Here is a 19,411-nt window from a genome sequence, read left to right as displayed (position 1 = left end):
CCCTCCGGTGGCGAAGTAGCTACCTGGGCGTATGAAGGCCTGCTTTGAATAGAAATCACAGTCTCAGTTTGGTTGTTTGGGCCCCGAGGGCCCACATCCATCCCGGGGCCAGAGCGCCCTGGAGGGCGCCCCGCTGACGCGGGAGAAAGATCCATTTGAAGAGAATTGGATACCTTAAGAGAAATTTAGGATAAATTTGGATACCTTAAGAGAAATTTAGGATAAATTTGGATACCTTAATAGAAATTTAGGATAAATTTGGATACCTTAAGAGAAATTTAGGAAAAATTTGGATAGAAGAAGTTTTAGTTGAAAGTTATTAAAAAAAATGATGTTTTTATCAAATGACAGGCTGTCCGAGTGGTTAAGGAGTTTGACTTGAATTTACTAATATTCTTGGTCATCAAATGCGGTTCCCGCGCGTAGGTTCGAATCCTGCGCCTGTCGAAATATTTTTTTTATTATTTTTAAATTAATTTAAGCAAATTTTCCGGGTAACTGAAGTTAGGCTTAATTAAATAAGAATTAATTACTGCGAAGCCGGAAAATAGTAGTTATATTACATTGTTTGTTATTTGCTGTATAATTAATAAAATAATTGATTTAATCAATTTAGTCTGAGGTTAGAGCACAATCAGTTGTGATAAGTTTTTCAAACCCGCCTTCCTTTGGCAAGCACTCGAATTCAAAAATGTCAACAGGCACGCCCAAGGTCGTGCATGCATTTGGAATATCGACAATGGCGGCAATGTGTCCTTGCACCGGTGCGCATGACAGCAAGATGTACAACTGCTCACCAGTATAACCGAATTTTTTATAATATTCAATGAATTGCAGGCATGTTTGTTTGTATGCCACGTTAACGTCGAGGTAATGCTGCTTGCCGTGTTCATCGACCGACAGGCCCTCGAACGTGAGGTACCGGGAAGGACCGTAATGGGGTTCGACCGGTCCGGGTACGTACATGGGTGTGTTCATGACCAAGTCCTTGACACCGTTTTTGATGATTGAGCATTTGATCGTGATGACACCGGCCATTTCGATGGCTCCGCAGAACGAGATTTCGCCGTCACCTTGCGAGAAATGTAGGTCACCGATGGACAAGCCAGCACCCTTGACGTATACCGGCAAGTACGATTTTGAACCTCGCGACAAGTTTTTAATGTCGCAGTTGCCACCATGTTCGCGAGGCGGGATCGTTCGCGCGCCTTCCTTGGCCACGCTCTTTGCCGCGGCTTCGCCAGCACTGCCGGCATGTGCAGATTTTTCAAGCGGCAAATTAGCAACCACTCGGTCGGTGCCGATCGATGCATGGTATCCAACTAATTCGGCCTCACGCTCGTTCCAAGTATCAAGAAGCTCCTTGGATGGCATGCAGCCCATGATGCCAGGGTGGATCAAGCCTGGGAAACGAACACCGGGGATGTGCCTTGACGAGCAGAAAATCCCTTCAAAATCCCAAATGGCCTTGGCAGCCTTGGGGTAGTGCGAGTCGAGAAAGCCGCCGCCGTTGTTTTTGTCGAAAATGGCGGAGTAACCCCATGGTTGTTCGGCAAATGGCTGAACATCCTGGATCTCAACAACGAGGACATCACCAGGCTCGGCTCCGGCGACTTCAATCGGGCCAGACAAGTAATGAATGCGCGACAGGTCAGCATTTTTAATGTCGTCTGCAGAATCGTTGTTTCCAATCTGACCACCGGTCCAGTCAAGGCATTCAACATTAACCACCTCGCCGGGCTCAATTTTGCACTTTTTAGCAAAGTCAGCAACAAATCAAAAAAAAAAAAATGTATTTTAGTCACGTACGGAAAATGGAATATCAGGATGCCATCTGTTGTGAAGTTGTGGTTGTTCCCACGCAGGCGTGTTGAGATCGACCTTCACGGCTGTTCTAATCGCTTCTGATAAGAACGTTATTTAGACTGTGACAGGTCGCGAGAGCAACATCTAATGCGACCTACCTTTGGGCATGTTTTTTCTTTTGCTTTGTGTCTGTTTCAAAGAATGGGGGTTCAGTTGATTTCGAACCAGCAACCGGCAAGGATATATATTACTACTACTGCAACTGATAAACAAGCCTGTTCGCTATCATGGGCCGAGTCAACACTTTGTAATTGCATATCGTCGGGCGCCGGGGCAATCTGGGGCAATCCGGGGCAGGTGCGGCTCGCCGTGATTGGAGTGAATCCAATTGGAGGGCGGCGGGGAGATAAGACCGCGGCGCCCCAGACCAGATAAGCAGCCATCACGTCTTATATTTTCAATCATCCTTTCTTTCCGAAAGTTTTCGTCATTTGCAATTAAGGCAGCAACCAAAGTACTACTGGAAGGTAGTGTGTAATCGAATACAGCAATGGGTATTGGTAAGCTTCCGTGCGGGGACTATGCTTCGGGTGGGTTCAGTTCTAATTGCTGGCTACAGAACCAATCAAGACTGCGATCAAGATCGACTACTCCAAGACGCCATATGAGCATGCTGGCGTTCACAACAGATGGCATCCGGCAATCCCGTTTGCGTCGACAGTCAAGCCTGGCGAGGTCTTCCACGTCGAATGCTTTGACTGGACTGGCGGCCAGGTGGGCAACAATGATTCCGCTGACGACCTGCGGTCGCTGGACTTGAACGGCATTCATTTCCTGTCCGGTCCGATCGGGGTTGAAGGTGCAGAGCCCGGTGACGTGCTCGTGGTTGAGATTCAAGACATTCAACCCTTTAAGGACAAGCCCTGGGGTTATACCGGCATATTAGACAAGGAGCACGGCGGCGGATTTCTGGACACTCATTTTCCTGATGCTGCCAAAGCGGTGTGGGATTTTGAAGGCATTTTTGCTTCGTCACGTCACATTCCTCATGTTAAATTCCCAGGATTGATTCATCCAGGCATTCTTGGTACCATGCCGTCATACGAGTTACTGGACAAATGGAACGCGCGTGAAGGTGCTCTTGCTGCTGAGAATCCGGACCGGTTAGTGGCTCGGTTGCCCCAGGAGAAGGGAACGTACGCTGGTCAGTCGATTAGTCCGGAAAATTTTGCCCAAGTTGCCAAGTACGGCGTTCGAACCGTACCGCCGCGCGAGCACGGCGGTAATGCAGATATCAAGAACTTATCAAGAGGTTCCAAATCTTTTTTGCCCGTGTTTGTGAAAGGTGCAGGGTTGTCAGTCGGCGATTTACATTTTTCTCAAGGTGATGGCGAAATTTCGTTTTGTGGAGCTATTGAGATGGCAGGTATTATTACGTTGAAAACTTCAATCATCAAGAACGGGGTTAAAGACCTGGCATTAAACACTCCCATATTTTTGCCAGGACCGGTTGAAAATCATTATGGACCTTCAAGATATTTGACATTTGAAGGAATTTCTGTTGACGAGCATGGCAAGCAACATTTTCTCGATCAAGGTGTGGCGTTCAAGCAGGCATGCTTGCAACTGATTGAATACTTTAAGCAGTTTGGATATTCTGGAGAACAAATTTATCTGCTTCTTTCAGCTGCTCCAGTTCAGCAACATATCGCATCAATTGTTGACATTCCAAATTCTTGCTCCACTATCGGGATCCCGGCCGATATCTTTGATTTCGACATCATGCCTCGGGAAGGCAAAATTGAAAAGAAGGATATGGGTACCTGGGGCAAGTAAAGAAATAGATATATATATATAACCATGTATAAAGTTTAAAGGTTTAATTTAATGCATCTTCATGTCGCTATGACAACGCAGCCTCATTTTGCAAAGGCAAACAAAGAGCTTCACAAAACGACAACTAATTTTTGTCAACGATTTTGTAGACATAAAACACCGTATGTAAAATTTTTAATGCCAGTTTGGATCGTGCTTTTTTTTTTACTTGCCACGGTTGCTTATTACTATTATTATAATTCTTCTCAAAAAAATACGGTCGAAAAAGGCTTTAGAATCATATTACCTGCTGCAGAAAAATCCAAAACTGATAACGAGCATGACGTGTTTGAAGTGTTGCTACCATCACAAACCGCTAGCAATAAAATGAACAATCATCAACATAATCGGCTGCATCGACATTTATATCTCACGGATTCTTCTCTTTCTAATTCGTCAGACGACGGTGAAGACGATGAAGTCGGCGAAGTCGAAATGCCACAGCTGATGGATGACAAAAACAATAGGCAAGGCTCATTTATTAATCAGCCAATGCCTGATATAATATCACCAAAAGAAAACTTTTTAAATACTCAATCAACACATGGAGCAGACCGGTATTTTTTCCCCGCTAATGAACCTCAGGCACAATCACAATCGCCATCACCATCACAGCGTCACCCGTTCCAGACTGCCAACCAGTACGGTCCGTTTATTAACCCCGTGCAATACGTTCCCACACCTCGACTACAAACGCCTGTTCGTGAAAGGCACGACAACCCGAATCCGTGGACGCCATTTGAAAATTCAGCCAACGAATACCTTGAACCAAATTTCAGCACGTATCCAAAACGATATCGACACGCGATTCGGAGACGGCCAAGTTTCTGCTCATTTTGTGACCATGACCATCGTCACCATCATAAAGAACACCATGATCACTATCGTCATCATCAAAATAAAAGTCAAAGCGTGTCTAGAGACAAAATAATCGTGATCCCTCAAGCAACTGGCGCTGGTTACACCATGCCTGGCATGTTTCCTATCCAGCCTTTTGTTGACCCGATTCACGCAATGAAAGAACAAAATCTAGAAAAACAAATTTTAGAACGAGAAAAAAAAGATGTCGAAGAAAAACACAAAACCGAGATTAAGAAGTTGGAAACCAATATTAAGGAATTGGTTAACAAGATTGATGACAGACATAAATTCATCACGATCAGAAACGATGCCATGAAAAAAAGGTGGATAATTCCGCTTGCCCAAGCCAAAAATTGGAACCAGGTGCAAGCTCGAATAATTGAAGTCCTCCCAAGACACGCGGCCAGATTGATCAATCAGGGCTATTTCGACGTGAGGCGACACGACGGCGTCAATGTGCTTCCCATGTTTTGGTCAGATGTTGTCGAGGACAAGGCGGAGTATGAAATAATCATTACGCCTCCTCCACCTCCACCAATCAAGCCGACCGATATTTCGGGCTTGAACAAGGGAAAATCTCAACGGCGCAGTTTTTTGTACAAGGGAAGCTTTGCAAATTGGTTTGGAGAAAAGGATAAACAAGCACAGGCTGGCGTGAATGGAAGACAGTTGTAGAGTTCAATTTATTTATTTACAACATTATGCTTGTCCAAGTTGAGTTAGAAACATTCCACTGCGCAATAATACCATGTCTAGGTCAACATATGTCAACAAGCTTTGTTTGATTCCAACCGAATTCTAGTAACACATCGTCCATTGGAAATTCTTAACCTGCTCGGATGTAAGACACGCGGGATTTCGTTTGGTTCACCGAACGGGTGACAAACTTGACGCTAGAAGAGAAAGATAAACTAAGCACGAGCTGGCACAACCGTAAGACAATTAAAAGTTAATAATTGAATAAATTCGGTTGATGTACATATTGTATATTTACGCCATCATGTTTGTTCAAAAAACTTGAGATAAGATGTACAAGCCAAGTGCAAATCTGATATTTTTTTTTTACGTTACGCGTTGCGCAGCCAGATGTATAATTTTAATAAAACTCCACCACCACGACCGACCAATTACAAAGATATCAAATAGTTGGAAGATCATAAAATTAATCAATGAGCAAATACCGATCAAATTCAATTTGGGAAGCCATTGATTCGCAATCATACAAGCAAGCGCTTCAACATGTTGCAAAAGCTTTAAAACGTAACCCCGAAGATGAATACGTTCTTGTGAGTTCATTTTCGTTTTCCAATTCTAAACTGCCAAGATTATTTACAAATTTAGACACTTAAAGCGTATATTCTCTCACTGCAGAGGAAAGGTGAAGAAGCATTAAGTATTGCCAGGATCGTGGCTGCTAAAGTTCCAACCGATACAAGGAGCTTAGATTTACTTTTTGGAATAATTTATGATAATGCCGGCTGTAAGTCCATTGACAGAGCTATCGTGTTTTCATATGGTTTTAATAACCTTTAATAGATGAGGAAGCCGGAAAGATATACGAAGAAGCATCCAAGAAGAGAACGAGAGATGAAAGCTTGACCTTGTCGTGGTTCTGGGCGACTTGCACTGGAGGTGACCTTCGAGGACAGCAAAAAGCAGCCATGACGCTTCATAAATTTTTTTCTAAACGCAATTACACTTTGTGGACCATAATCAGTTACTATTTACTTGCTACTTCAAAGCATACGACCGGGCAAGAAAAAAAACTGTTTTCGGCTTTAGCTGCTCGATTACTGCCCCTTGCAGAACCAATCAAAACTGCCGAGGAAGCAGTGTTGAAAGCTCTTGTGCTTTCCATTCAGGACGATAAGGATAATTTGATTGAATTTTTGACCGCCGAAGAGACCGACCGTTGGAACAACCTTGAACTTGCCACTTTGCGATTAGACTATGCCGTCAAGTATGAAAAGTGGCAGACCGTGTTTGATGTTGCGCTTAAAACGCTAACTATAGAAAACCGGGATGATTTCGAGAGCTGGAAACAATTTTGTGAAACTGGGATCAAGTTGGGGAAGACAGATCAAGTTGAGAAATTGCTAGAAGAACGAAAAAAGACGAGGAACGGTCTTCTAGCTAAGGTTCATTATTACTCCGTTAAGGGTAATGCATTTGACGCCGCTTTAGAATACTTCGAGACATTTGGCAGCAAACAATGCGGGTTTGAAGATCTTCGGACATATGTTAAGTCGTTTGATGAGAAATGGCTACGTGCCATCGATAATTCGAAAATTGACGGATTAAATGCAAAAGTGAATAACCGAAAATTTTATTATCTTTTGCATAAATCAAATGCAGATTATGTTAGTACAAACATTCGATTTTATAATGAATTGTTGCCGACGATTGAAGGAAAGCTGGAAACCGATTACTGGTATGGTGATGATTTACTTCTTACCGCGGCATGGTGGATTCTGGATAACAGACCGCTTAAGCATGAAATACCAAATACAGACAGGGTCCTTACTGCTATTGCGATACTGGAAACAGCCGCCAGTCGAGACAAGCACCAGTTTTATATTAGGGCTTGGCTTGTTAGGCTTTACATCTACCTTGGCAGTTTCCAACAGGCTCATGGTCATTATCAAAAATTGTCAATCAAAAATATTCAACACGATTCATTGTCTCATCTTTTGTTTAGCAGAATTTCTACGGTTTACCCAGTATGGAAGCCCCTATTGGCAACTAGAGATATATACGACACAAACGCAGTTCAGACACCACATTTAATCAAATCTGCTTATCAAAATGCGACTTTTTCTCAGATTCCAGGATTTTTAGAATTTTCGCATCGCTTAGGTCATAGTATTAATAAAGGCGTGCTATGCATTGAGGCGAAACGGGTTGCCAGGGCTTTAGGCATGAAATTAGACGGATTGGGAATTAGTCCAATAATGCAGTCATATGATTGGCAAGAAAATCGTGATTTTGACGTGCTTAAGGACGTTGAAACCGAAGGGGTTGAAATCAAATACAGGATTGGTCCTAAACAGAGTTCGAATTGGGTGCGCGCACATATTTTAAAGGAGGCCATTATTGACGATTCAGATGAATCATCAAAAGTGAAAGCGCATGTTGATGGATTGCGAAGCATTGATACATCTTTAGAGTTTACCAAAGTTGAAATATGGAGCTTGGACATTGTTCGTTCGTTGAACGAGCCGAATACATTACACCAACTCCTTGAAGAAGGAATTAAAAATTTCATTGACGAAGATTCAGATTTTACATGGGAGTACCTTCATCATCGCTTTGTGGTCCTTGAAACATTGAAAATTCTTAACGAATCTTTGGCAAGGAGTAGAAAGAGCCCAAAGTTGGTTAACCCAATCAAAAACTTAATTTCACATTGGACAGAGTCTATCAAAGAGCATGCAAAAGATGTGAAACTGGGTCGGGAGAAGTGGGCGTCTGAAGCAGCGGCCAGAGTGTCCGAGTTCGTCATGGGCCTTGATACTTCAACCATAGATCTTGGAAGTATTTTTGAAGGAATCGCAAAAAGCCAAGGCGAATCGATTACATTGCTTCGCAATTTTAAGGTATAAAAATAGAATAAGAATAAAGAAAATAAAATAGTTATGTAAAACAAGATTTGATTTTAGTAAAGGGAGAAGGGTTGTTGTGCAGGAGAGCAGGGCCTTGTACCCCATAATGACTTCATTGCCACCGATGGAATCATCACCTTTGGACTGTAAAATCTTGTTCGCAGCTTGAAATTGACGTTGGAAAACATGAATGACGAAGAGAAGATTACCAATTTTTGTGCCATTACGAATGCTGATCCAGATAAAGCTCGGCAATATTTGGCAGTATCAGACGGGAGCCTGGATCAGGCCGTGAACTTCTTTCTCGAAACTGGTGGAGCAGCGCTTGAATCGTCAACTACAGCTACGGCATCAAATAACTCAGTGGTTGATACTGTAAGCTCTCGAAATTTATGGATTTATTTTATCTAAAGAGTGAAAAAAAAAAAAAAAAAAACAGATGTTAATTTTTGTTTGAATTATATAGTTACCTGACGATGACGATGCACAGTTAGCCGCCCGGCTGCAACAGGAAGAAAATGCCAAAAGAAGCACGAGTGATGATAATGTCAGGGCAGCAATTGCACCACGAACAGAGACCTTAGTCGAAGATTTCAGTTCATATCTTCCACCTCGGTCACGCCAGCCACGATCACTGCCGAGCGTGTTCAACCAGGGCCGGCAAGGTCTCAGCAATAGCCAGGATCTGTCAGCCAAGCAGTCTAGGTTAGAAGCCTTGTTTCGTCCACCGTTTGACATAATCTCTCGGTATGATTTTGATACTGCCAAAGAGAAAGGTCGCGAGCAGAAAAGGTGGCTGCTGGTTAATGTTCAGGACGTTACAGATTTTCAGTGTCAAGTGCTTAATCGTGATTTTTGGTCAAATGAAGCAGTTAAGGAGACAGTCAGAGAAAACTTTATTTTCTTGCAATTTAACAAAGATGAATACGACGGTGAAGAGTTTACTCAGTTTTATCCAATTACAAATTACCCATATTTAGGAATTCTTGACCCTCGAACTTCTGAAGAAATGAAGACTTGGGCAGAAATCCCGTCTCCGTTGGAATGGGTTGCGTCGGTTCACGAATTTTTGGAAAGATACAGTTTAGATCCCAGATCTCGCAATCCAATAGGCAAAATTGCCAAGCACAAATCATTTGACCACATGACGGAGGATGAACAAATCCAATTTGCTTTGCAACAATCAATGGGCAAGGCAGAACAGGATTCTGATGAAGATAGTGAAATGTCGAGTGTTAGTGTTGGATCTGTATATGAATCAGCGGATGAAGTGATTACGAAAGATAAGGGAAAGAAGCGTGTTGAGGTGATTAATTTGGACGACGATGATGAAGACGAAGTTCTTCATCATGCTTCAGAGGAGCCAATATCAAGTGATCCGTTTTACAACATTCCAGCAAACGCACCGCCTGAACCTGCCTCTGATCCAAAGACCACAACACGAGTCCAGATTAGATTAGCAGATGGAACAAGAAAAATCAGGCGATTCAACAATGCCGACAGGGTTCAGGCGTTATTTGAATACGTTAAAGCAGATATTCCACATCTCGCGACAAAGCATTTTCAAATTATTTCCAGCGACAGAAAGAAATTAATTGATTTTCTAGATTCGACTGTAGAAGCAGCTGGCTTAAAGAATGCGGTTGTATTGGTTGAAGTCGATGATGATGAATAGATTTATTTTAATAATGATATTTTATATTTATTCTATTTAAACGTAGATTTCTTGCCTATCTGGGCTAAAGTTTGTTTACAATGGCAGCCGCACGTGCAAACTTCACCGACCGCCAGGCAATTATAATGTACGTATATTGATTCCGCAAGATAATCAGCACGTTTGAACTTGCAATCTCGAGAAATTTATCAGTGCGAGACCGGAGTAAAAGAATGGTTGGTGAAGAGTTGTTGAATCCAGATGATTTTTATATCAAGCAACAAAAGATAGGTGGAGGCAGTTTTGGCAATGTATTCAAAGCGTATGATCACTCATTTACACCTACAATTTTGAGTAATATTTAAAACCCAGTTAATTAATTTTCATATTAGACTTGATAAGCGAACAGGGAGACCAGTTGCAATTAAAGTGATAGACCTTGAATCTTCTGAAGATGAAGTGGAAGATATCATTCAAGAAATCAACATTCTCAGCCAGATGAATTCGTCCTATGTAACGCGCTACTTTGGAAGTTACTTATCTGGTGCCAACTTATGGATAATTATGGAATACTGTGCGGGAGGTTCTTGTGCTGATTTGGTAAGTTCAATACGTGTTATTAAATTGCTCGCGGCTAAAAAAAACTTCTAGATTAGGACTGGTGTTATTCCTGAAGAGTATATTGCAGTGATCATGAAAGAAATTTTAAAAGGACTCGATTATATACATTCTGAAAAGAAGATTCACAGAGATATCAAGGCGGCGAATATTCTACTGACAGCAAACGGTGAGATCAAATTGGCTGACTTTGGCGTCAGTGGTCAATTAACTGCTACAATGACCAAAAAAAATACGTTTGTTGGGACTCCATTTTGGATGGCACCAGAAGTCATAAAGCAAGCAGGATATGATTTTAAGGCGGACATATGGTCGTTAGGCGTGACCGCGATTGAACTTGCAAAGGGTGAACCACCATATTCCGATTTGCATCCAATGAAAGTTCTATTTCTAATTCCAAAGAATCCACCCCCAGTATTAGAAGGGGATTACTCTAAGGCATTTAAGGAGTTTGTTGAAACATGTTTAAAGAAAGATCCTAGACAGGTATTTATTGATATTTGTTGGTTTGCATTTCATGTTTCTAATACGTTTAGCGGCCAACTGCACGTCAACTACTTCGTTCAAGGTTCATACGTGGAGCAAAGAAAACAGTACATCTGACAGAACTGCTTCATCGAAAGGAAATTTGGATGGCAGATCCAAAACATCAAAAGCAACAACAGCCACGACATGCTGATCGACCTTTAAATGATCCCAACTCTAATTCATCGACTGGGACGTTGTGGGATTTTGAGACGGTTAGACCAAACAAAAACAATGGCCCAACTTCCACATTGCGCGATCGTTTTAACACAATTAGAGGAGTTGATAGGTTAAAGAAAAAGGCTGCACAACTTGATCCTAAAATTGACCTAGAGCACGCAGCGTCGACTCCTAGCGTACAGCAGATTCTGTCACAACTAGATATAAATAACACACCTTCATCACAGAATAGAGACGGAAAGGTTTTCACGGCTCAGCAATTGCAAAAACAGTATCATGCTGGAATAAGTTCGTCAGAACATTTGTTTACTCCAAAGGGCTTGCCAAGGGCTATTCATACACCCAAAACTCTTCGCGACGTTGTTATAACTGATGATGACGAAGACGAAATCGAGGTTGACCGAAAATTACAACAAGAAAGGAGCAAAAAAAATGAACAAGAGCATATTGATGACGAAGATGAGGAAGAACCCGTAGGGGTATATGAAGGATTGATTTTACCTGCACTTATGGAGCTTGACAAACGTGCAAGAACAGAAAAAACGAGGGGTGTGGTTCGGCAACTAAAGAAAGCTATTCAAGATGCTGAAGATTTGGAGCCTGGAATCGGTGAAACGTTTGTTGAGGAGATTTGGCGAGGTTTAAAAACGGTTAACATCGTGGAATGAATGTATTCATTTTACAATTCTTAGTTCCATTCATTCATTCATTTTTTTTTTGTGTTTGCAGGAGCTCTAGGCGTTATATTTTCAATTATATTAATAGTAGCAAAAATATATTATTAACTTATTATCTTTTTCTTATTTCCCCGAGTCCGATCCTTTTTCTCCTTATTTGTCTTTTCTTTTTGCAATTTATTCTGCTCTTTTTCTAATCGCTTTTTTTCCTTTTCTTCCCTTTTTTCCCTTTTTTGTTCTTTTCTCTGCCTTTTCTCTTCTTTAACTTGCTTTCTGAGCTCTTTATCCTTTATCCTTTCTTTTTCATTCCGTTTTGTTGATTTGTCTTTCTTTTTCTTTTTCTTCTTTTCCTCTTTGCTTGGATTATCATTTTCATCTCGTTTCCGTTTCTTGCTGTTGCCTTCGTTTTGATCATTTCCTTCAGATTCCGAATTTGATTCCGACGTATTATCAGTTGATAAAGAAACAAATTCTTCGGTTTTGATGTCATTAATATCCAGAACGTTATTTTTTAGAGTTGCTTCTAGTTTCTCTCCCAAAACAAATTTCACTCGAGATCCCCATTTCCCTAACCGGTTGTAAGTTTGACTGATTTTTGTTTCTGTTTCCCAGATCGTTTCTTTAACTTTATTATTATTATTATCATTTGAATCATTTTCTTTATTATCGTCGTTACTTCCATTATTTAATCGTGAAAGTAATGCTTGAAACGAATCAAGCCCCGGAGCCCAGTTATCGGCGTCTTGTGCCTTTGCAAGGCTTGCGCCTAATCCCGCATTGTCACTTTTAACATTAATCTTTAAATTTGTTGTAACCGAGCGAGAAGCAGCCGTAAGGCCTAATCCTGTACCGGGCTGCCATCCCAAATTTTGCATATGCTTGTGTCCAAACCGTCCCGTATCTTTTTTTAATTGGCATCTCGTTAACCAAAGTGCTTCTTTTTGAGGTTGTCATAAAAACCAGTTCATACATACCACTTGACCATGCTGTATTTCTTGGATCATTCGCAATTTTCTGCCGGTTCCTAGGTGCCGCCAGTCCAACCATTCTTCCTTTACGCCTCTATTTATCGTTGGCCTTTTCGAACCTGGAATATAATTAACTCGGATTTTTTTTTTAAGATTTTAAGAATTCAATTTGGGAGGTTTGAATTAATTAACCGGGTAATTAATTAACCCTTAACCGACACATGATAAATTCGGTTTCAATTAAAAAAGTCACGTGCACACTTTCATGAAAGCTTAGTAAAACATAACTCATCATATCCGCGGTTGTTTGTTTCTCTCATACTCTTCATCCAAGACGGAGCTTTCAGCGTGTTTGGTACAAGTACAATAAAAAAATAATTTTCTCTAATTTCATTCGTTTATTAAAATGGGGATTGGTAGAACAGTAAACGATGAAAGGGCATTAAAAGCATAAAATAATATGGGGGTTGATGGAACAGTCAACGGTGACAGGGCATTGAAAGCGTTGATGACTTTTGTGTTTTCAATAGCATCTTTATCAGTAATGTTATGTCTTATTGTTTACGCAAGCAGTAAGCGAGATGTTGCTGCCTAGATCTTTTTACCGGGTCAGATTCATCAGCAGCTATCATTTCCATCGGAGCTATTGGCACTTAACAGCTATCGGTTATGCCTGATCCAACTCCTCCATCGGTTGGTGCTTACAGCTACTGGTGAAGGAAGACAATCTTAATTGGCACTTATTAAATTTATATGACTGAAGATAAAGAAAGATATTATACTTGAAAATATTATAGAAGGACAAGGGAATGGCCAGTGGTATGAAACATTACCCATCACGAAGGCTACAAGGGAGACTAAGGAGCTTAATTTAATATTTTAAAGGTACAGTTGTTATAATATTTTATGTTATGCATTGTTTATTAATATATTTTCAAGATTATTGCTAAAAGGTTTAAATAATCGGATGATTCGAACCGGTTGTTGATCGTCTGTCTACAATGGCTCATTTAATAGGCACCAAAAACACAATCGATGCACCAGAATTTGCGCGAATATACAGAGATAATACTTCATGGTTTTCCTAATTCGGATCGAGGATCTATTTCCACATCAAATTGGTGGAATGCTTTGTGTCAATCACTTGAAATTGAAGCAAATTACAGCACGGCTTTTCATCCACAAACCGACGGGCAAACAATGATTGGATTTCATTTTTGAAGCGTATTTACGTTGTTATATTAATTATGAGCAAAAAAACTGGACTGAATGGTTACATGCCGCAGAGTTCTGTTACAGTAATCATGTCGTGAATCGTGATGGCAATGTGGAAGAGGAGGAACGACTAGTGCGGTGCATGTTTACATGTTTACATGTTTAGTGGTTAAAAATTGTCTATTATTATTGTTTTCTTCCTACGACGGGAAGCTGCCTTCCTTATATACAATAAATGACGGTAGTGTCGTCTTACAGTGGTGAACCCTGCTCCGGGCCAGTGAGCCACGGAACAAAAGATATTGTAACTTCGCTTCCGAGCATCTGTTATTCTTAATAAGAATAAAAAGTATGATGCCGATTTTCTATTTTAGTACCACACATTTTCACCACACTTATAAAATTTCCACTTTCTGATTTCTTCGACACTTGCTCCGAACGATGTGGCTACCAGGCTACCTACCGTTCCCCTCAATACCGTCAAGCCGCCAGCTAAGAAAGGGTCTAGACGCGCTGCCCAATCTGCGGTCAGTAAAGCAGTTCCTCCAGGTGCTACCGAGATATCAGTAGACGGAAGAAATAAGGGGTCGACAGTAGTACCACCAAAGAATGCTACTTTTAGCATCGAACCAGACGACATAGTAGCGATGAACACTTCTGCTTTCTGGAGTAAGGCGAAGATCTCTAATCATAAGTTCACTAAATACTTGCCGAACCCCTGTTTGCCAATACTGGGTCCGCACCATCACCATTATCATGAGACAGGAAAGTGTCAGGTATCAGATATCTTGGTAAGTAATAATTAACTGTTGAGTACTACAAGTACCACTACTATACGGTGTACACAAGCGCAAAGATGTACACTAAGCTAGCTAGGGTATGTGTGGAGGAATGGTTAGGGTAGAATAGTAAGACTAACTGGTTTGGCATACAGGTATTGTATAGATATATATTAATAGATCCCAATTAAGACTAACTGGTTTGGCATACAGGCTACGAATTCCCGCACCATGTTACATACAGCAGGCTATAGATTGAATTGTTGACTTAATCTTCATTTTGGTCCGTATAGATGTGACCAACCACGGCTCGAACAATGACTCTTATCCAGACTTTGAGATTTTAATTAACACTAAATAACGAATAAACTAGCCATTGTGGAAACAGACATTTGAGAATAATAAATCAAGGCAGTAGCGCCACTTCTCGCTATAGTACGGTCTTTTGGTTACTAGAACAGGGGTGCATCCTTATCAAAAACTTTAAAAACTTGTGTCCCTTCGGCGCTACAGTAGTTACGTAATCTATAGACAGTGCTCTCGTTAGCACTTCGCAATTCACAACACGAGCTCAACTACACGCCAGAGACACAGGGAAAACGAATAATGAAAAGAAAAGATTTTACGTAGGCCGGCGCTTTTATTTTATTCTACTTGCGCTGCTCAAAACCTATCCCTCTGAATCTAGCTTGTAATAAAAAAATGGGTTATATAACAAATTTCCAATATTGTTTTGGTTTTTTGTTTATTCTTGTATGGCGATTATTTGAACTATCGTATAAAAATAACCCATATTTTCTTATGTTCTAGTAGTATTAACCATCATCACAACTCTGTACCTAACTTTGCTTAATGTCTTTCTTGAATTTTGCAGCATGCCACCGATTCAAAACTCTGAACTTGTAGTAAGCAGCAAACTAAAGAAAATATTGATATTTAAAAACAATGAACACACATTTATAGCCAACTGATGAAGAATAATTAATGTTGACAGTTTCAAGGAGGTCACAGCTTGCATTGTATGAAACTTTGGCAAGAATCGAATCAAGCATCATACAACTCCAGTGGTATGTGTTGGAAAAACTTTCAAGAATTCCATAATCGCTACTGATCGATATTCGGCGCTCCAACAATAATGGATAAAAACATACCAACTGGTTTTGGACGACATATCCATAACTATTAAAATTTGACGGAATTTATTCCAAAGTTGATCAAAATAATCAAGAATTGAATTCTAAAGTTGTATTGAAGGCTTCATCAGTAATCCATCATCTGCCATTTATAATAGGTGACTTTACTAAATTCTATGCGGGCTGCAATGCAACTGCGGCGTGATATTTCGAGGCCTCAAAACTGCCTTGAATTACTGCAATACAGTGTTATATGATGGTAGTGTAAGTTCAGTTGCTATATCTGGCACATATATTAAAGACCATGTGGAAAAATACCGTTTGAAATCAAAACGTTGACATTCGCTTCATTTGAAAACGCAGATCACAAAGTGGAACTGGCTGCATTTATTGGAACCGGGCATAATCGAAGAAAGCAAATGCCAATGATCCTAAAAAGGTAATGCTGAATGACTTGAGAGGTAAGTTGAAAATCTAAGTTGTTTTAAATTATTGACACTAAAAGAGATCTTAGCTTGCGTTATTTAAGCTTGGGAATATTAACCACTGGGCCCTCTTCAATTCTTGGTACATTAAATTTACCTTGTGTTGTGCTTCCAGATGGACTTGAGTCATTCAAAAGTGAATCAATTGGTCAAGGCTTTAGTGATGGTGATTTGTTGCATTATTTAAGGAAGAAAATTTAAATCGTGTGTACGATGTTGAATTGCAAATCAAATATGAAACTGCAAAGAACAGCTTAGAATAGATTTCTAATGGGTCAACACAGGTATTTAAATATCCGTACATGTGATTTCCTAGGTTCAGGAACTATATTTGGCAACGACAACCATTCGAACGGCTTGATGCTTGAGAAATCAAACGATGGTAATAAATCGATGAACATTGGCCAATCTTTACGAATATTTATTGCAGATCGAGATCGGATAACATTCTCAGCTGTTGCGGATGATGATTCCGGTATGGGCTAGTTGACTTTGGTGACGTAACTGGGAGGATATCACCTGCTTTAACTGAGACGTTTTGAGATTGATGATAAATTTGCAAGAACTCGAACCAACTTGGAGCTTTTTCAGAGACAGTAAATATGATTTTGCCTTGTAAATATATATTCAGCTAAAGTTGATGTCTTGTCTTGTCTTGTCTTGGATAATTAAACGCATTCGTCGTAATCGTTGCCCGACTGGTGGCCAACTAAGACTAAATAAGCTACTGTGTCAATTGTGCTAACCAAAAAAATTGGTTGATGTATTATTAAATGATATATTTTGCTGGATTTCCATCACATCCGTACTGATCATGACCAACGTCGACTCGACGTATGGCGTGACTGAAAGCCAGTAAAATCCTTTGTACTTTGTTTGCAGACACCAGTTGAAGTTTATAGCCATTGATAACTTTATTGATGCTCGCTGTCCAAGCAATCAATGCAGGCTGTAGATTAGTTCGCCTGACTCTAATTAAAAAAAGCATACATAAAGTGATTGGTCAATATGATATGAGATGGAAAATGTTAAAACGTCATATAAACCTAAGCCACATCCAATGGTAGTTGTCAAAATGTTTTGGCCTCGAACTGAGTCAGCAAAAACAGCAACATAAATTCAGATATTATGTATAATGTACTGCTGTATATACAAAATTATTGATTATGGACGCTTGGTTCTCAAACTACTTTTGGCTCGGGGGTTGTTAGACTGCGTTTTTTTTATCGTCCAGGCACGGTTCTGTCCTGCCTAAATAGTTTTTTCTAATTTGCATGGCCGGTGCGCGCCGTTTTCGCCAAAGAATTAGACTCGATAAACCACATCATTCTGCGCACGTCCACTTGATCTACAGTCGGTATATATACGAATATGCACTTGTACGTTAAGAAGACGTTATCAGCATATATACCATATTGTAAAATGGGCATTTAACAATAGCGTATATTTTTTTCACAATACACATATATAGGCCAACACTATAATTTTTTCAATTTGCATAGTTATAGCATGCATCAAAGCTACGGCGCAACCGAATATGATGCCAGTTCACAAGAAAATATAGAGGAGAAGAATTATGTTGACGATGAGCAATTGGAGGACATTAATGACAGAGATGAAGAGTATTATAACTTGGAAGCATATCCAGATAATGGCTGGAAAGCGTGGACGGTAGTGTTTGGCGCATTTTGCGTGCAGTTTAGCACGTTTGGATTAATGAACACAATTGGCGTCTTACTTGCCTCACTGTCTGAAAATCAACTGTCCGATTTTTCTCCATCGTCCATATCTTGGGGATTTTTTCAACATACACGTTTCTTTATTTTCTTTGTGGCATTCAGACTGGCCCATTAATAGATGCATATGGGCCGAGAGCATTAATATCAGCCGGCTGTCTCGGACTGACTACTGGGCTGATGCTGTTCAGCATTTCGACTCAGTTCTATCAGTTTTTTCTTACGTTTGGTATTCTTGGTGGAATTTCAGCGTCATTACTTCTTACGCCATCAATTACTGCGGTAAACCATTGGTTTAATTTTAAAAGGGGATTAGCAGTTGGAATTGCTTCTTCGGGAGGCGGTGTAGGCGGAGTTGTTTTCTCACTAGCCATTCGGGGTCTAATTCCAATCGTTGGATTTGCCTGGGCAATTAGAGTTATTGGGTTTATTGTTTTTACTGCTACAGGAACTGCTGCTATTTTGGTTTGCACTCGACTGCGGCCACATAAGCAAAGTAGTGCGGTAATTGAAGTCGCGCCAATTTTTAAAGACATGCGTTTGATGTTTACAACTTTTGGAGTGTTTATGATAGAACTTGGGTTGGCTATACCGGTTGCGTATTTTACATCGTATGCCTTATCCAGAGGCGTTGATTTATCATTTTCATATCAACTTTTGGCAATTCTTAATGCTGGTTCTGTTATCGGCCGGTGGATTCCTGGTTGGGTTGCTGACCACTGGGGCAGGTTTAATACCATGATCATCACTACTGCCGGGTGTGCAATTTGTACATTTTCCATTTGGATGACAATAGTATACAACAATAATGTAGGCACTGGCCCAATGATTCTTTACATGATATTGTTTGGATTATTTTCTGGTTCTGGCGTGTCTCTAACACCAGTATGCTTGTCACAAATTGTTGATTTGAAAGATTATGGGAAACGATATGGAGCCGTGAATGGAGTGGCATCGCTTGCCGTGTTAATCGGAAGCCCAATTGCTGGTGCATTTGTTGGTGCCCAGAATAATGAGTATGGCTGCCTGGTTGGGTTTTGTGGTGCTATCTACGTTGTTGCTAGTTTATTTTTTATCATTGCAAGAGTGTGCAGTTCTGATTCTAGATTTTTGACTATTTTTTAATGAATTCATATATTTCAAATTTCTTGATTTATTGTCAAGTGAAATTTCATGTTGCAAAAAAAATGCATTAACTATTTATATGCTGTAGTAGCAAATAGCCACCAGCTACCGCTTAACTAGTCAGGTCAAGGCACTTCGAATGGGTCAAAGAGGCCCTCTAAAAGTCGCCAGA

The 19,411-nt window shown here is 40.4% G+C and overlaps 8 protein-coding genes and 1 non-coding gene across 9 annotated transcripts; 7 read left to right on the top strand and 2 right to left on the bottom strand.

Moving 5' to 3' along the window:
- The first annotated feature begins 346 nt into the window (after positions 1–346).
- Positions 347–447, top strand: V1514DRAFT_t125. Its single transcript has one exon. It is a non-coding gene; the product is annotated as a tRNA-Ser (tRNA).
- V1514DRAFT_339139 (Acetamidase/Formamidase) lies at positions 412–2,070 on the bottom strand. The gene is made up of 3 exons (XM_066928931.1): positions 1,965–2,070; positions 1,810–1,904; positions 412–1,752 (listed from the first exon to the last, which is right to left on the bottom strand). The coding sequence occupies exons 1-3, from the start codon at positions 1,972–1,974 to the stop codon at positions 613–615; spliced, it is 1,245 nt and encodes a 414-aa protein (XP_066780645.1). The 5' UTR covers positions 1,975–2,070; the 3' UTR covers positions 412–612.
- Positions 2,071–2,132: 62 nt separating this feature from the next.
- On the top strand, positions 2,133–3,772 carry V1514DRAFT_240972 (Acetamidase/Formamidase). The gene is made up of 2 exons (XM_066924762.1): positions 2,133–2,366; positions 2,426–3,772. Exons 1-2 carry the CDS (start codon positions 2,357–2,359, stop codon positions 3,640–3,642), a joined length of 1,227 nt encoding a protein of 408 aa, XP_066780644.1. The 5' UTR covers positions 2,133–2,356; the 3' UTR covers positions 3,643–3,772.
- On the top strand, positions 3,615–5,651 carry V1514DRAFT_339134 (uncharacterized protein). The gene is made up of 2 exons (XM_066928930.1): positions 3,615–3,862; positions 3,929–5,651. Exons 1-2 carry the CDS (start codon positions 3,694–3,696, stop codon positions 5,215–5,217), a joined length of 1,458 nt encoding a protein of 485 aa, XP_066780643.1. The 5' UTR covers positions 3,615–3,693; the 3' UTR covers positions 5,218–5,651.
- Positions 5,615–8,219, top strand: V1514DRAFT_240823 (N-acetyltransferase B complex non catalytic subunit-domain-containing protein). The gene is made up of 3 exons (XM_066924761.1): positions 5,615–5,828; positions 5,884–6,022; positions 6,079–8,219. The coding sequence occupies exons 1-3, from the start codon at positions 5,712–5,714 to the stop codon at positions 8,142–8,144; spliced, it is 2,322 nt and encodes a 773-aa protein (XP_066780642.1). The 5' UTR covers positions 5,615–5,711; the 3' UTR covers positions 8,145–8,219.
- On the top strand, positions 8,133–9,836 carry V1514DRAFT_339132 (thioredoxin-like protein; the record flags this gene model as incomplete). The annotated part of the gene is made up of 2 exons (XM_066928929.1): positions 8,133–8,519; positions 8,611–9,836. Coding segments are annotated over exons 1-2 (1,394 nt in total), but the record flags the coding sequence as incomplete, so codon positions are not given.
- Positions 9,837–9,958: 122 nt separating this feature from the next.
- Positions 9,959–11,890, top strand: V1514DRAFT_312969 (kinase-like domain-containing protein). Its single transcript, XM_066925817.1, has 4 exons — positions 9,959–10,120; positions 10,191–10,398; positions 10,450–10,902; positions 10,953–11,890. Exons 1-4 carry the CDS (start codon positions 10,032–10,034, stop codon positions 11,787–11,789), a joined length of 1,587 nt encoding a protein of 528 aa, XP_066780640.1. The 5' UTR covers positions 9,959–10,031; the 3' UTR covers positions 11,790–11,890.
- On the bottom strand, positions 11,853–12,897 carry V1514DRAFT_370271 (uncharacterized protein). Its single transcript, XM_066929983.1, has 2 exons — positions 12,773–12,897; positions 11,853–12,699 (listed from the first exon to the last, which is right to left on the bottom strand). Exons 1-2 carry the CDS (start codon positions 12,843–12,845, stop codon positions 11,903–11,905), a joined length of 870 nt encoding a protein of 289 aa, XP_066780639.1. The 5' UTR covers positions 12,846–12,897; the 3' UTR covers positions 11,853–11,902.
- Positions 12,898–17,887: 4,990 nt separating this feature from the next.
- Positions 17,888–19,411, top strand: V1514DRAFT_364937 (major facilitator superfamily domain-containing protein; the record flags this gene model as incomplete). Its single annotated transcript, XM_066929797.1, has 2 exons — positions 17,888–18,191; positions 18,236–19,411. The coding sequence occupies 2 exons, from the start codon at positions 17,888–17,890 to the stop codon at positions 19,237–19,239; spliced, it is 1,308 nt and encodes a 435-aa protein (XP_066780638.1). The 3' UTR covers positions 19,240–19,411.

Source organism: Lipomyces japonicus, assembly GCF_038497905.1.
Source record: "Lipomyces japonicus strain CBS 7319 unplaced genomic scaffold V1514scaffold_93, whole genome shotgun sequence".
NCBI lineage: Eukaryota > Fungi > Ascomycota > Lipomycetes > Lipomycetales > Lipomycetaceae > Lipomyces > Lipomyces japonicus.
This window is presented reverse-complemented; position numbering and strand designations above follow the sequence as displayed.

Coding starts and splice junctions, on each gene's coding strand:
- V1514DRAFT_339134 (XM_066928930.1), top strand. CDS start 3,694: ATGCATCTTCATGTCGCTATGACAACGCAGCCTCATTTTGCAAAGGCA. Junction 3,863..3,928: donor TTTTTTACTTGCCACGGTTG/CTTATTACTATT, acceptor GAATCATATTAC/CTGCTGCAGAAAAATCCAAA.
- V1514DRAFT_370271 (XM_066929983.1), bottom strand. CDS start 12,845: ATGGTTGGACTGGCGGCACCTAGGAACCGGCAGAAAATTGCGAATGAT. Junction 12,700..12,772: donor AAATACAGCATGGTCAAGTG/GTATGTATGAAC, acceptor AATTAAAAAAAG/ATACGGGACGGTTTGGACAC.
- V1514DRAFT_240823 (XM_066924761.1), top strand. CDS start 5,712: ATGAGCAAATACCGATCAAATTCAATTTGGGAAGCCATTGATTCGCAA. Junction 5,829..5,883: donor CCGAAGATGAATACGTTCTT/GTGAGTTCATTT, acceptor TTACAAATTTAG/ACACTTAAAGCGTATATTCT. Junction 6,023..6,078: donor AATTTATGATAATGCCGGCT/GTAAGTCCATTG, acceptor AACCTTTAATAG/ATGAGGAAGCCGGAAAGATA.
- V1514DRAFT_312969 (XM_066925817.1), top strand. CDS start 10,032: ATGGTTGGTGAAGAGTTGTTGAATCCAGATGATTTTTATATCAAGCAA. Junction 10,399..10,449: donor GAGGTTCTTGTGCTGATTTG/GTAAGTTCAATA, acceptor AAAAACTTCTAG/ATTAGGACTGGTGTTATTCC. Junction 10,903..10,952: donor TAAAGAAAGATCCTAGACAG/GTATTTATTGAT, acceptor TAATACGTTTAG/CGGCCAACTGCACGTCAACT.
- V1514DRAFT_339139 (XM_066928931.1), bottom strand. Junction 1,753..1,809: donor ATCCTGATATTCCATTTTCC/GTACGTGACTAA, acceptor TTTGCTAAAAAG/TGCAAAATTGAGCCCGGCGA.